The 12,697-nt window shown below is 35.9% G+C and overlaps 1 protein-coding gene across 1 annotated transcript; it reads right to left on the minus strand.

Moving 5' to 3' along the window:
* Positions 1-321: 321 nt before the first annotated feature.
* Positions 322-1,663, minus strand: LOC136849519 (zinc finger BED domain-containing protein 5-like). Its single transcript, XM_067122862.1, has 3 exons — positions 1,566-1,663; positions 831-1,293; positions 322-684 (listed from the first exon to the last, which is right to left on the minus strand). Exons 1-3 carry the CDS (start codon positions 1,661-1,663, stop codon positions 322-324), a joined length of 924 nt encoding a protein of 307 aa, XP_066978963.1.
* Positions 1,664-12,697: the final 11,034 nt, after the last annotated feature.

The following is a 12,697-nucleotide window of genomic DNA, read 5'->3' on the forward strand; positions in this document are numbered from 1 at the left end:
AGCATAAGAAAATGTCAATGGCCTTTGATGGCAAGGAAGGGTACTCCTCTTTAACTTGCAGCCAAAATGTATGCAAATGTTCTGCATTAAACACACGTTTCAGTGAACCGTTACATGACAAATCAATAAGTTGCTCCTGGTCAGATGTAAACAATATGCTTGTAGAGTTATCACCAAATTGGTTCCTTATCCATTCGTATCCACTTATGTCTACATCTTTGAAGTAAAATGAAAACTTCCCCAGCAGAGTGTTCAAGTAGCCCCAGCAGAGTGTTCAAGTAGTCAGTAAACAGTTCATTTCCACCTTCTGTGTTAGAATATTTAAGAAATTCTTGTAAATTTGGACACGTCAAAAATGTTATTTTCTACATTCCTTTTCCATAATTCAATTTTCTTCATAAATGCACTTATTTTGTCACTCTGTGTGAAAATATTCACGTGAGGCCCCTGCATAGACTGATTCAGATGGTTAAGTTTCTCAAAAATGTCAACCATGTAAGCAAGTTTTTGAATGAAATAATCATCAGTGAACAAACCTCCATCTCTGTTTTTATGTTCACAAAGGAATGTAGCAATTTCATTTCTAAATTCATACACTCTCTGAAGTACTTTTCCACGGGATAGCCAGCGTGATTCACAGTAATATAGGAGAGCAGTGTGTTCTGCACCAAAATCTTTACATAACTTTGCAAAAAGTCTTCTTTTAACGGACAGTTCTTTATGTAATTTACAACCCTGACAACATCTTTGAGCAAATTACCGCTTGATGCAAGCGCCTGTCTATGAAGCAGGCAGTGCGTCCATGAAGCTTGTGGAGCCTTCTCTCTCACCAAAGCTTGCAGTCTAGCATGTCGTCCTGACATTGACTGGGCTCCGTCAGTGCACAAGCCAACGCAATTGTCCCAGTTTATTCCATGTTCACTGAAAAAATTGTCAATCATATTGAACACCTCTGCTGCTGTGGCTCTACCAACTCTAGGTTCACAAAACAACAGATCTTCCTTAATTTCATTGGCAGATATATAGCGTACGTAACTTATTAAATGAGCATCTTTCACTACATCAGTAGCCTCATCTACTTGCAACCCAAAATGCGAATATTTAAGTGCATCGGTCAACTGATCGCTCAAATCGCCACTGTCTGAAATTCTTCTGCCAACTGTATTATCCGCAAGAGGAATGCTGCGTAACTTATTGGCACTTGATTCACCTAGCATTATTTCCGCCTTGTCCATAGCAGCAGGTAGTACCAAGGTTTCTGGTATGTTGTGAGCTTTTTTGCATCTTGCAATTCTGTAGGAAACTTTTATAAGATGCAAGCAAAGCACTTGCTGCAGTGGTAGGTGTCTTCGTGAAAGCCCGCCTCTGTTTACTGAATTCGCTAAGTTTCCTTTTGAAAAACTCCAAGGTTTTACCAACTTGTTCAGGGTGCTGTGTTTCAAGATGACGCTTCAGTTTGCATGGCCTCCATGGTCAAAATATTTAAACATAACACACACTGAGGTCTCTCCTTTCCACTAACAACAGTAGATGTGAATCCAAGTGAGAGATAGCTGTCGTCATACTTTCTGGTTTTCGTATGCTTGCTACTTTCACCACATTTACTGGAGTGAGGTTCACTTTCAGTTTCTTTCCTTTTGCATTTACTCAGAAACTTTTCCATATTTCAAATGTGCAGTTACAGGCATTAGAAGAGATAAAGAATGAACGAACACACTGTTCTTGTCTTGATAATTTCTGCAGTTAACAGTTTTATACGAGGCACTTGTAACGTCCAGGATGGTCACGGAGCTACCCGAAGCAAGAGTACTGTCCGTGACTAAGACCTGAACCGAACGGGAAACATTGCACCAGTCACTGTAATCCGTACAATTTTCATATTTGCAAAACGTTACTTTCGTTATCTTTTATAATTGTTTAATAATTATTTCCTTAATATAGAATTTTAAATAGTTTATATATTTAGACAACTAAATTTCATATTTATATATGAAATATTTTCTCAGTATTTTGAAATTCTGAATGCAATAATTAATAGTTTTCAGATATAATTATCCCCTTCATCAAGCATTTGCGCCCCCCTGGCAGCCCTTCGAGCCCCCCCAGGGGACGCGCCCCACAGGTTGGAAACTACTGACCTGTACTATCCTTTTTATATTTTCATAATTATATTTAATATGTTTAGAAATATATTTCACTAGTATGTACCGTACATGCTTGTATATGTAGAAATTATTTAGAGTACAAACTAACTTTTCAGTAAAGGCTTGCTGATGAACACTGTTTTACACTTGAGTTGTCACCACGGGGTTGTTTACCTCCAACCAGTTTATTATATATACATATATATATATATATATATATATATATATATATATATATATATATATATATATATATACACATATATATTTTGCATTTACTGTCCCTTTCATTTGCATTTGAAATTGGGAAAGAAGTCTTCTAATTTACATTACAGGTTTGGTGGGCTTTACAATAATATATATATATATATATATATATATATATATATATATATATATATATATATATATATATATATATATATTATAGACAGGATATTAATTCACAGATTAATGCAAGTGTAGTTAGTGTGTGTGTATATATATATATATATATATATATATATATATATATATATATATATATATATATACCTCATTAATTATATATATTAATATATGCAAGTGTATATATATTATGTATATATGATATATATATATATATTTATATATATATATATATGATATATATTATATATATTTTATATATATATATATATGATATTATATTTTATATATATTATATATATATATATATATATATATATATATATATATATATATATATATATATATATATATATATATATGATATATATTGTGGGACATCATTTAAACAGGATGGTATCCAACAGATTTTTGTTATAAAAGTTACCACCTTTCAAGTAGCCATAAAGAACCAGACGATGAGGACAGAAAGTCCTTGAAAGTTTGTAAATTTTTTAATGAAAATACAGGAACTCATTCAAACAGGATGGAATTTAACAGAGACTTTTATTACAAAATTTGTACATATATATATATATATATATATATATATATATATATATATATATATATATTTACATATATAATATATATATATATATATATATATTTTATGCTCTTTTTTAATATAGCCCTCAGTACTCTTAGGTGTATGATGTAAGTTCGGTGCCCTTTAGTTTGATCCACAAAAACCGCATGTTGTTTATGAAACATGATTAGTTACTTCCGTTTGTATTGTGTTCCATGACAGAATTTTGGCATTTTTCGTTGGCTGTGATTTCGTGCTCAATTTGAACTAGTAATGGCATTTAAGAGTACTGAATATAAATTGAGTTCCGTGTGAATCATCATCAAGAACGTCACCATTGGCAAGATTTTTGTCAGGATTTTTCCACACATTGTATAATAAAGCAATATACTTAGGTAATTTACGATATGTTTTGAATGAACAGTATATCTTTTTCACTGTTTCAGCGAAAATCCTTAGTCATATATTGCCTTAACACCCAAAATTCACATCATGAAGCTTGTTGGAATCGGCTTTTTAAAATGAGTCCTCCCCAAATGAATCTTGCCTAGATGTAAAGCGACGAACTTTGTTCCCCTTCTGTCGCTGGCTCACTCCTTTTGTGTGTGTGTGTAATAATATTCGGTCAGGTGACTCATCAGAAAGAGTCTTTCAGTGAAAATTAATAGTTTATAAACAGCAGTCTACCACCATACCCATTAAGAGTAACCACATTTTTTGAGTCTGTCAAATAAAACTCAAATACTGTATTTCAGCTTCAACAGTCATATATAAAGTAAAAACTACAGTAAAATTAAAAGAATGCACGTGATATGCATAGGTTGACAAAAGAACACATACAGAAATATAACTTTCATACACTCGCTAAAACATTTTCATGTGAAAAACGTACTCATATGGTGTAAAAAAAAAAAGTTAAAAATATATCCTAATACGCATAAAACTTTCACTGTTAAAAATTCCAATAAAAAGGTTATTGTTTGACCTCTTTAGTCTTGGAAACAAACTAACAATGCACATTCTTACTAATTCCTCAAAGGAAATAATTCCAAAAAATCTGAATTTCCACCGGGTTCTTGAAAGAGCCGTTGTAGCGCCCTTGAAGTATACTTAGCATCTTATTGTAGCATGTTACATTTTAGCGCTAAAGGTAAACAATACAAAGTTGTACAGAATGAATAAAACAAGTGAACTTTAACCTCTTTATTACACCTTTGGAAATTTCTTAGCAACACACCCCGCAAGGACAGATCTCGATATATTGAGGCGATATATTATCATCATTAAGGTTGTCACTGGAGTTCATACCGTGGCATTTACAGGACTTAATGACTTCCACTCTAACTCTGTTGATAATGTTGATAAAGATGGGAGGATCGCCAAAAGAGATAGAATTTTTGGGCTTTATGCAAAGAAATTTAGTTTTTTGAGGGACAGTTGGTAGATAACGGTCATCTAAATATTCCATACTGTTGCCTATAAAGGCCTGCAATGCCTTTGGCAATTGGTCTGGAAGTAGTATGTCATCTGCATAAAGGATAATGGTTAATCTTTACATCGTATATGGTGCAACCACCCTCCCTGCTTAGGATTTCTTTACTCAGAGCATCCATTTATATATATATTTTATATATATATATATATATATATATATATATATATATATATATATATATATATATAGGTATGTTTTTCTATGTCTATATATATATAGATTTATATATATATATATATATATATATATATATATATATATATATATATATATATATATATATATGTGTATGTGTTTCTGTGTCTATATAATATATATTTATATATAATATATATATATATATATATATATATATATATATATATATATATATATATATATATATATATATATATATATATATATATATATATATATGTATGTATGTATCTTATCAGATGAAGAGCTGGAAAAGCACTACCCCGTATAGTACCCGACCCAGTTCTAAGAGGCGACGAAAGAATCTTGCATCGAAGTGGTTTAAATTCTTACATTTTTTACCAATATTTTATTGTGATGTTATATGAAATTTTGAGCACATTTTTAAGATAAAAAACAGTTTGTCATGGCAGACTCGGTCGAACACCTTAGACATATATAACCTTTGCACATACAGAGACATGAGTGTTTTTGGATGCTAATGGCTCGCATATTTCTTTTCTGTTTGGCCATACATGCACATTGATAGGTCGATAATTATGTTAAAAATTTTTTTTTGATTCTTAACCAGATTAAACATTTTTTATTTCAGTTAAATATTCAGTAGCAAAATTATGTCTAAGCATAAAAGTGAAGTAGAATGACGAATGTGTGAAAAGATTGGGTTGTTCTTGACTCACTTGACTCCCAGCCACCCGTCGAGACCTTAGGCACTATTTAACGAGAGTTTTTCGTGGCATCCTGGACATCTTTCTAACATACACTGAGAATGAAGGATTCATTATCTCTTTTGATTAATGAAGACTTTCTGGATTGTTTTACCCTCCGTAATATATGCATAGTGGTCCCTCCAACACGCAATAACGACGTATATCTAGTGTCCGAAACAAATTCTTAAAAGGAATTTTGTCAAAATCTACAGTATATTCCAATTTTCCAATTATTCTATTTTAGTGGAGCTCAGATATATCAAATAAGATCCAATATTTTCATTGAGAGAATTAAGTATACTGTACTAGCTGAGTGGTTCTATTGACCTATTTATTCAGTCTGCGAGTGTGTTTTTAGTTATGACATCGCAGCTGCCTTAAATAGAGCGCTCCGATGCTTGTCGTGTTGTTAATCTTCCAGTGTTCAGTCCATACCACAGTAAAGACATTATAATTTTAAAAGCTTTTAGGAAGGAGCTCTAAGGTGGAGCATACTTATCCGCTGCGGTGTGGTCACTACGTGACATCTGCACGGTGGGAACAGGAAGCGAAGATCAGTTAAGCCAACAAGAGGAAGCAAGTGAGATTTATAGCAATCATATTTTAATGATGTCGGATGGGTGTTGAGAACAAATACCGATACTTTCTCAATTATTTACTTGTTACATTGATATTTATGAGATGAAAAAGTGAACTCCGGTGTCGTTACATCACTGGTGAGCGAGGGATTAGATTGGGCGGAAGTGTTCAGTTTCCCTCGACGGGTGTGAATATATTTGATGATGGTAGGATACGTTTAGCTTATCTCGTAAGTTTAGGGAAGCAGTTGAAGTGTCCAAGTTATTTGTTTTAAAGTTTAAACTCACTAGAATGACGGGAATGTTCCTCCGTGTTGATCCCGTACTTGCAAAGATGTCGATAATTTTATTAATGGGCTTACATCTCCGCATATGCAAGCAGCATTTTTCAAAGGCAAGAATCGTATTACAGGTTTACAATGTTTTAGAAAGGCAACAAATATTTAATTAGAAATTATACTAAAAATTGAAAGAACTCAAATATATATAAATGGGAATGTACTGATTTGATTAGATATAAGTTAATAAATCTGTAAGATTATTATTACTGTATGCTATTAAAAAAACATGCAGGTAAAAATCCCAACTTTTGTGTAGGATTTGTGTCTGACCCACTTGCCAGAATTGATTTACCCAAGTGTCATGCTGAGACCCACCGGCAATGTTGCCAACTCTTATTCTATATTTCCGAGGTTTGCTCCAAAACGCGCTATTTAGTGGTCTGGTTAAACTAAGATATACTTAACTTTTGGTCCCTTTAATTGTTATTTTTTTCTGTTACTGCCCAAAACTCAAAAAAAAACAAAACTCACTGGCCTCATAGCTAAGTTATATTTCAGCAACCTCGTAACTGGTTAGTGTGCCTCTTCTGATATACGCACTTAGTACCTAGATGTTACACAACTCTAGTGGGTTGCAGCTAGGATGGAAAAGGAGAAGAGGACGTAAAGCACTAACCGCGAGCTTCCTTGGCTACATCAAGATGTATACCATCAAAATGGGAGGGTTTTGAGGTAACTCCCCCTCGATTTGGGACCACCTTGCCGTGGTGAGGGGCTCTCGAACCCCAGGAATCTGTTCCCGGGTTTGAGTCCAAGAGTTCCATATACCATTATATATTATTTTGAATTAAATTTGTGGAATTTTCCACTTTTACTAAAATTTATTGGACCTGATAAATAGGAAAAGAGATAGCTAGGAATGGGTTTATATCGGAAGCTAAATAGTGAGAACTGTGGTAGGACCATCAGCTGCCCAATAATGTTCAGACCTGAGAGTTATCAGATTGGTAGCTCAAAGGCGGAACTATTCTTTAGGGCTGGACCATGGATTCCAGGGGGGGACTGGTTTTAGGGATAGGACTCTTGGCATTCTATCTGGTTTGCCCATGATATGATTAGGGTGGGGATGATTGTATTCTTGAAATACTCTGTCCTAGCAAGCAGGTTTGGCTGACACTTGGTCCACTCTAATCATGTGCCATCCCCTGTGGGATAGGGTAGGGGGCGGACATTTGGGAGTCAGTTCTCACTTGTGCCATTGGTGGAAGAATAAACTCCATGAAAGGCTGATGATGTCTTTTTAAGGTTTTTAGGTTTATTTGTTATTTTGTTTTCTTATACTTAAATCTTTATGAATAGTAGTTGTAAGGATTCAAGTACCCCTGGGCCCTTTTATGACAATGACTCGGCACAGTTAACGACCTCTGAAACCGTCTCTGTCATCCTTTGTGTAGAAAAAAAAAATCTTAATGTAAATACACTGGAACCATATGCTCCAGTACAGAGCAAACCAAAAAAAATTAAATACCGTCTTGACCCAACCTTGACTCACTTTGACTCCCTCTTTGGGAGTGGGCAGTTGGTCAAGATTTCTGACCTTAGAAACGACCAAAAAATATCAGCACTCAAGTTGGAAAATTATTTATTGCCCAGACACTCTACGACTGAAATGTCATTTAGGCAAATAAAAGAAAAGGCATGGCTTATAGAAGCCACAACAAAAAGTCAGTCTGAAAATTATTTAACAATAAAAAATATAGATAACATGAATATAAAAATAAAAAACATAATACTATGAACAGTATTCAGGGTACCATTGTGCTTCCTGAGAATAATAACGAGCCAGTTGAAAAGAAAATACTATTAGACTCACTTAAAAAGAGATACCCCAAAGTACAGGATTGTGAACTATATGATCTGCCAAGTAAACAGATGAATAAACAGATCTTAAAAATCGCAAAAATAAAATTTGAAGGTCAAGATCTACCTCAGAAAATAAAAATTTTAGGCCAAACTAGAGAAGTAAGACCATACGTCCCAAAATGCGTCCCAAAGCCGCTACAGTGTAAAAATTGTAGTAAATATGGACACGCGAAAAAATATTGTCGAAATGAACATGTGTGCACGTATTGTGGATCTGAAGAACATGTCACACAGTGGAGGTGCAGAGAACCAAAGTGTATAAAGTGTGGGTAAAACCATCATGCAAGATCCAAAGAATGTATGTACTAAATATACAATACAGAGTTAAAAATATTACAAGAAAGAACTGGGATGTCTGTAAAAGAAGCTAAATTAGAATTGAAAGTAAGAGGAATTCAAGATCCGTCTAAGAAACGTGCATTCTTCAATAACACGAATAAAAAATGAAAGAAAAATGCATACAAATAGAAATAACGGAGCACAGAAAAGTAAGTCTCAAGAAGAAATTAATGCTTTAGAAATAAAAACTAAAACGGCAAAGAATAAAGAAACAAGTACAAATGGGATGGCTAATATTTTATCCAATTAATTTGAAATATTAATGCAAATAGGAACACAGGAGGATGCTACTGCAGAAGTAATAGAAGAGGGTCGTGATGGAGTGGAAAATAAAGATAAAAAAAGGCCTTTGGAGGGAACACCACCCAAAACGAAAAAAACAACTATAATTAGAGCAACTTCTGTTAAATCAAAGACAAAGGATATGAAGAAAGAACAAAAACAAACTAAGAATATACCCTTATCTCCTAAAATAATAGTAAAACCTATGGATACAGATATCCAAAACACTGAAGTTCAAGATAACAATGACTATGTCAAGGGAGAAGAGATTACTCCATCACCAGTAATTGGTACAAGAGCAAATGAAACAAGGAATGTACATGAAAACACATGTGGATGTAATGATTGTTTTGTAGAATTGTGCAATAATAAAAACTTAACAAGAGATGGTTTAATAAACATTATAAGAAATTTTATGAAATATAGAAAAAAAAGAAACCCATGAAAAAGGTTGCATGTGGATTAAGCAGCCAGTGGCACAGCATGATGAGAAACAGGCGTGGCTGTTACCTGGGTACCCAGGTGAGAGGCGACAGTCACTGGCATTTTGGCAAAGGTAGTCATGGTAATGGTACGCATAGTAGCAGTAGCTGCGGCGTGGGTGACCACTGTAGTGCCAGACACCTGAGACAGCAGGCCCTCCAACGACGGGATGCCAGGTAGGCCCAGGTGGTGCCAGGTAGAAGTTAGGTCTGGAACCTGCCCACCAAGAGAAGTCTCTACTGCCGTACCTGAAGACAAAGTCAGGTCAATGAAGGGAGACTCCACTCGCTCCGGAGAAAAGATCCCCGGAGTGAGGAGAGGCCTCTGAGAGGATGTCGTAATCGTCCGCTCCCCCGTGGCCTTCAACACATGATGAAGTGAGTGAAGAAGACGAAGGGGAGTCCTCACCCAAAGGAGAGGCAGTAAGAAGGGGAAGCTTGCCGGGAGGGAGAAACGATACCGACTGGTCGGCCACCAAGGGAGTCGTTGGGGATGTATAACCCTCAGATGACGCCGTGGGGGGGTTCCTTCAGTACTGTCTCCTCCCCTCAAACTTCACCCACTGCTCAGCAGACCAGGAACAACACTCAGAACACGGTGAAGTACATGAACACACACACAACCCCTGCAAGAAGAGCAAAGGGCTTGTGGGTCCATGTCAGTACTAGATTGAAAGCTATTAGATTGAAACCGCCAATTACACGAAGGTCGCCTTACGGGGTTTATCAAAGACTTTCATCATCAAAAACAACAAGAAAAAGATCCCACTAGGAAAAAATAGCTCAACGGAAGTCTGGGCAGAAAGCAAAGAAACACGCCCACACCCAATGACAGCCAAAAGCAAATTCGAATGTTTACATCTGGGCACTGGGCAGGCGGTACTCTGCCTCACGGACGGTAGTTAGCTGCCTAACCACCTTGTTTGAAAGTTCAACGGCCGTTTCCAGCTTCGCTGAAAGTAATTCCTAATGTAAAGGACCAACGGTTTGTATATCGTGTCGGAACAAGTACTAATCTGCCATTGTTATACCTGATTGATATAACAATGTGCATTCTGGCACATTGTGCTGTACAGAATTCATTCTGGCACATTATGATCTCCTGTAGCAGAAATTTTAAGATGAGATTGGTATCTATTCATCTTGTCCTGTTTATGCTCGGAAGCTCTGTGTGTGTGTGTGTATGTGTAGACAATTCCTTCTGTTAAAGCGCTACACAACTTCTTTGGACTGTGTACTTCAAAATCGTTCTAGAACTTAGAAGTTGTATATCACTTTCATTTTCTGACAAGCAAGGGGATACTTGGAAGAGGTTTTATCTGAAATTCCTTTGTCGGTCTTACAAGATGTGGATCTAGATGATAAACAGGTCTTGGGCCAGTTATGTTTATGGTGTACAGGGCTTTTCACTCTGCAGTTCCTTGTAGAGACTGTGGGTCTCCTAACTTCTCAGCATTCTGTGTAATTGTCTGTTGCACAACAAAACAACGTGGATGATGATGGTGGACGTTTGTCGAGTCAAGTTGGTTATCATCATTATTATTATTGTTACACTACTTAATCTTCATTAATACATATATTTTTAAATTTTCCTTGCACTGGCTATTATCATGACAGATAGCTTTTTTTACAATCTGAAATACTCTGAATACTATTAAGTAATGTTAGCTAAACCCATTGCTTCCATTATATGTAGATCTCACAATATTTGAACATTATGGTGGTATAAACATTATTACTGGTAGAAATGTTACGCATGTAGCTGCTTATTTTATTTGTATTTTCTACTGTCGTTTTATCTACACTAATTACAGTAGTTGTGTGGTCATGCCACGAGTTGAAATAAGATATACTTTTATTTATATATTTGGCAAGGAAATGTTCCTTTTCTTGCTTATGTACTGTATATGGCTATTTCAGCCAGTTCTTGTGCACATTATTGTTATAGCAGTAGGGGTTTTCTGTGGATTGTGTTTATAAGAAAAGGGCTGGAATGAGCCAAGAATCGTGAAAGAGCGCGCATAGTAGGTGAACAGCGTAGTGATTTGGGTGGGTGCTCGGAGTGCTTCGATAAGCCTGTAGCTTGGGCATACTAGTATAAGTAGTTGATGTATTCGTTTTCTCTGGAGCCATTTCCCTCGTGAGAAATGGCTTACGGGAAAAAAAAACATATATTGCATTAAGTAGGGTTAACGCGATCAGTATTCTTGGCAGTATTTCCTGTACTGTCAGTATTACTGATGATCTCAGCCCCACACTGATGGACTTCCTGTGTGGAAAATTTAGACTGACGCATTTTCAGGTATTTGAAATACAACAGTATGAGTCGATCATTGTGGGCTGGGCCTATGGGTTGACGTAATGGTCTGATGGCCTGTCAGTCCCATTAGTATTGCCACAACAACTAGTTTTGTCACTTACCATGAACCATCATGTTAAGCTGATTATTGATATTCTCAAAACTGCTGAAAGCTCGTGGTCAGCGAACGTTGTTTTGCTAGCTAAAATCGAAGATTAATAGCCAGTCTCTTGTCCTTAGAAATGCTTTTCCCCATAATTGTATCTCTTCAATGGCGAAATGCTTTTCCCCCTTAATTGCATCTCTCGGTGGCGAAATGCTTTTCCCCCTTAATTGTAATTCTCGGTGACGAAATTCTTTTCCGAAATGCTTTTCCCCTTAATTGTATCCTTCAGTGACAGAAGGTCTCACCATCTTGAAAAGTTTCTTGGAAGGTTCTTCATTCTTCCTGAAATGATAAATACCTTCCTATCCGTAAATTGTATTTTATTCAAGTTCTATAAATGAGTGACAGGTTTGGGTGTTACAATTCAGCATTTAGCTCACCTTTTGCGGAAACGTCATTCTTTTAATGAATATTTGAAGTTATTGCGATACAAGCTCTGTCCATATTTTCCATTTCATTTTGAGTTTTGCTACTGACAAGAACTCAAGGGTTTTCCCAGTAATGACAATCCTGAGAATGCTGTCAGTTTTGAGACTAAAAATACTGCTGATCATGAGAACACAGCTGAAAGTTATAAGGTTTGGATTCTGCAATTCATTTAATTGGCTTCCAGCCTATCTTGTCATGGCTACATCGCCATGTAGCCAAGTCCTCGGTACAAATTAATAGCCCTGCATTACAGAATGTCGTACGTGTGCTTGAAGTACCCGGATTTCCTTCCCTCCTACCTTGTCCTTTCCAGTCTTTGGTATTCCCTCCTATATTTTCTTTCATTTCCTCTCTCCTCCCCAAACACTAAACTGTCGCGCTGGTTTACCTTCATTTCATGCTGCAGGGTTGAAGTT

This window comes from Macrobrachium rosenbergii, chromosome 21 (assembly GCF_040412425.1).
Source record: "Macrobrachium rosenbergii isolate ZJJX-2024 chromosome 21, ASM4041242v1, whole genome shotgun sequence".
Lineage (NCBI taxonomy): Eukaryota > Metazoa > Arthropoda > Malacostraca > Decapoda > Palaemonidae > Macrobrachium > Macrobrachium rosenbergii.